We start from the raw sequence: 2,500 nt of genomic DNA, 5'->3' as shown, positions 1-2,500 counted from the left end.
AGTCCACTATATTAGTGTGAAGATTCCAAATGAATTATTATTTGAAACTACAGAATATTGTAAAATTCTGCTGTAGCTGAAGTTAATGAAAAGATAATGGTTTAACAGGTTAGGGGCGTTCTATTATCAAGAATTTAAGTTTCCATGAGACTGGCAAACTCTTATGAACAATTCTTTTGCAACCTTCTGTAGAAACCAAAGGAGGACACCAAAAGCCCGCGTTTTACTCTCTTTAAAGGCTCAAAATTTAGTGGAGTGAAAAGATTGTGAAGAACACAAGACTGACAGTGTGCTTCTTCATAAAGTCATTTGCAATAAAATCTTCTAAGGATTAGTCAGATGTAAATAAGGAACCCAGCAGTGTGGATTATCTTGAGAGTCATTACTACTGCAGTTGTCTTTAAGAGCGAGAATGGAAAAAGGTTTAACGAAATATTACGAGATGTTATTATAAAAGAAATGGGAAAACTATTTTTAGAAAAGGCAGAACTGATTCTTATGTTTCACCTTTCCATTGTATATTTTTTGACTTTGCAATGACTTTTAGTAGTTTTGGGATATACTGAACACCAGACAAGGATCAAATTCCAAGATGATTCATTAAACCAGCGTTCTTATCTTGATTGATCCTTGAACATGCAGTAGGTGAACAGATTCTTAGGAAAATCAAGTTCTCATTGTTAAAGGTTAATATCTTGATAAGTTTATACAACATTACCAATAACTCGTCTACACTAAAGATTGTAATTAACAAAGGATGCCAGACCCAAAAATGAATTCTACAGCTACAAAGTTGCAACCAGAAAAGCAAAGAACACATGAAATATCTGAGCAATGAAGCATCAAGAATTTTAACCGATGGATGTTAAAAAGATTGGGTGCTGAAATGATTTATTCTACATTTTTAAAAGTATAATAGTTTGAGCTGCCTTACCATTACCAACTGTCATGGAGAATATTTGTCGTAAGAAAGAATAGATTAAAACATTAAGTAGATATACAAGAGATAACGGTAAATATTAGTTGCCAATAAGTAACATAAATCCACCACATATTCACAGACGAAAGGTCAGTGATTCTTGCAACATTTCCCATGTTTACATCGACGGACGCTACAATTATAAAATTAGAACAGCAAGGATGCAGTAATGAAATATTCGAAAGGGATAAGTAGCATCATTAGTCGTTAGTTTCTATTCAAAGAGATCATGAAGTGAGGGAGACGTGGGTACTGAATATTTTAGCTACACCTGGCGTAAATGCCAAGTCTGTTACCAGATGACAATATTACTTTACGGCAATGTTACCATAACGTTAGATGATGATATATCCAAACTGGGGATTCTTGGCATTTCCTTGTGTATCTATGCTCTGCGAAGCATAACATAAGAGAGGAAAAATTCCTCGCATTTCCTGTCAGCTATCTAACTCGACCGTAAATTAGTAGTTCAAATAATATTACATCATGTACAACAAATCTGAACTATTTGAACGCATTTTTTTTTTTTTTTTTTTTTTTGCGAGTCACTGCCTGTTCCATAGCATCTACGAAAGAAGTGAACTGAATTCACGATTCGTTTTCGAGGTGGCTGAATTTGATTTAGGCTGTTACACACGAGTTAGATTCTTCAATTGTCTGATTTAAAGGGATGCTGATAAAACAAAAAGTAGTCATCTACATACTACGAACAAAAATAATCGACAAATTGTAAATTCCAGCTAAAGTGCCAAGCTTCTCAAAGAAAAATTTTAAATAAAAACGACAAAGTATCTTTTTGTTCCTGTAACTTTTATTTGAAATGACAAACGATTTTTAGCTTTTATCTTTTCACTTTCATCTTGTTTACTTTTGCTTTTACTTTTTTAAAGGATCTAGATTTCACAGTATCAGAAAAAGACTTACCTGTTCTCTGCAATCTCGTGGCGGTGGATTGACCAATGACTGTCCCGAAATTGACGTCACCTGTGAATGTTTGAATTCAATTTTACTTTTGCATACAGATTCCTCTCATTTCACTGTTTACTCTTGTGCATCCTAGACTAAATACTTATATCCTAGAATGTTTTTTTTTTATTATTATTATTATATCAAGGCATGGTTTTCATTCTTTCACTCTCGTTACCTTAAGAACATTACCAATAACTAACCGAACACTGGACATTGAAATTACAGGAGCCATAGTTTCCATTTCACAGAACGTTATCGAAAGATCTTATGATTTTATACACTTCTCATGATACAATTTGATCTGCTGGAGGATAAATCACCAAAATAAAAAAGATGGATAATTTATATGGAAATCATGCAGCACGTATAGAGGAAAGAGTCAATATTCGCTTGTCTATATTTTCATACTTGAAAAAGGTCCAAATTACGAATGCCGGTAAATTGACACTTAAATTTTCTAAATGGAAAAAAAGTTACTGAGCAAGGAAAATCTGGACGCCAGTTCTAGTTGTTGCTAACACCACAAAACATTAGAAATATTTATAAAGGAAG

General features: G+C 33.3%; 1 protein-coding gene across 2 annotated transcripts in view; it reads right to left on the bottom strand.

Moving 5' to 3' along the window:
* LOC135216886 (uncharacterized) overlaps positions 1 to 2,500 on the bottom strand; it is an 11,169-nt gene that overhangs the window by 8,057 nt on the left and 612 nt on the right. For both annotated transcript variants that reach the window (XM_064252409.1, XM_064252410.1), the window contains exon 2: positions 1,904 to 1,963. In XM_064252409.1, coding sequence (XP_064108479.1) covers positions 1,904 to 1,963 — 60 coding nt within the window. The remainder of the gene's footprint in view (positions 1 to 1,903; positions 1,964 to 2,500) is intronic.

This window comes from Macrobrachium nipponense, chromosome 6 (assembly GCF_015104395.2).
Source record: "Macrobrachium nipponense isolate FS-2020 chromosome 6, ASM1510439v2, whole genome shotgun sequence".
In the NCBI taxonomy this organism is placed as follows: Eukaryota; Metazoa; Arthropoda; class Malacostraca; order Decapoda; family Palaemonidae; genus Macrobrachium; species Macrobrachium nipponense.
This window is presented reverse-complemented; position numbering and strand designations above follow the sequence as displayed.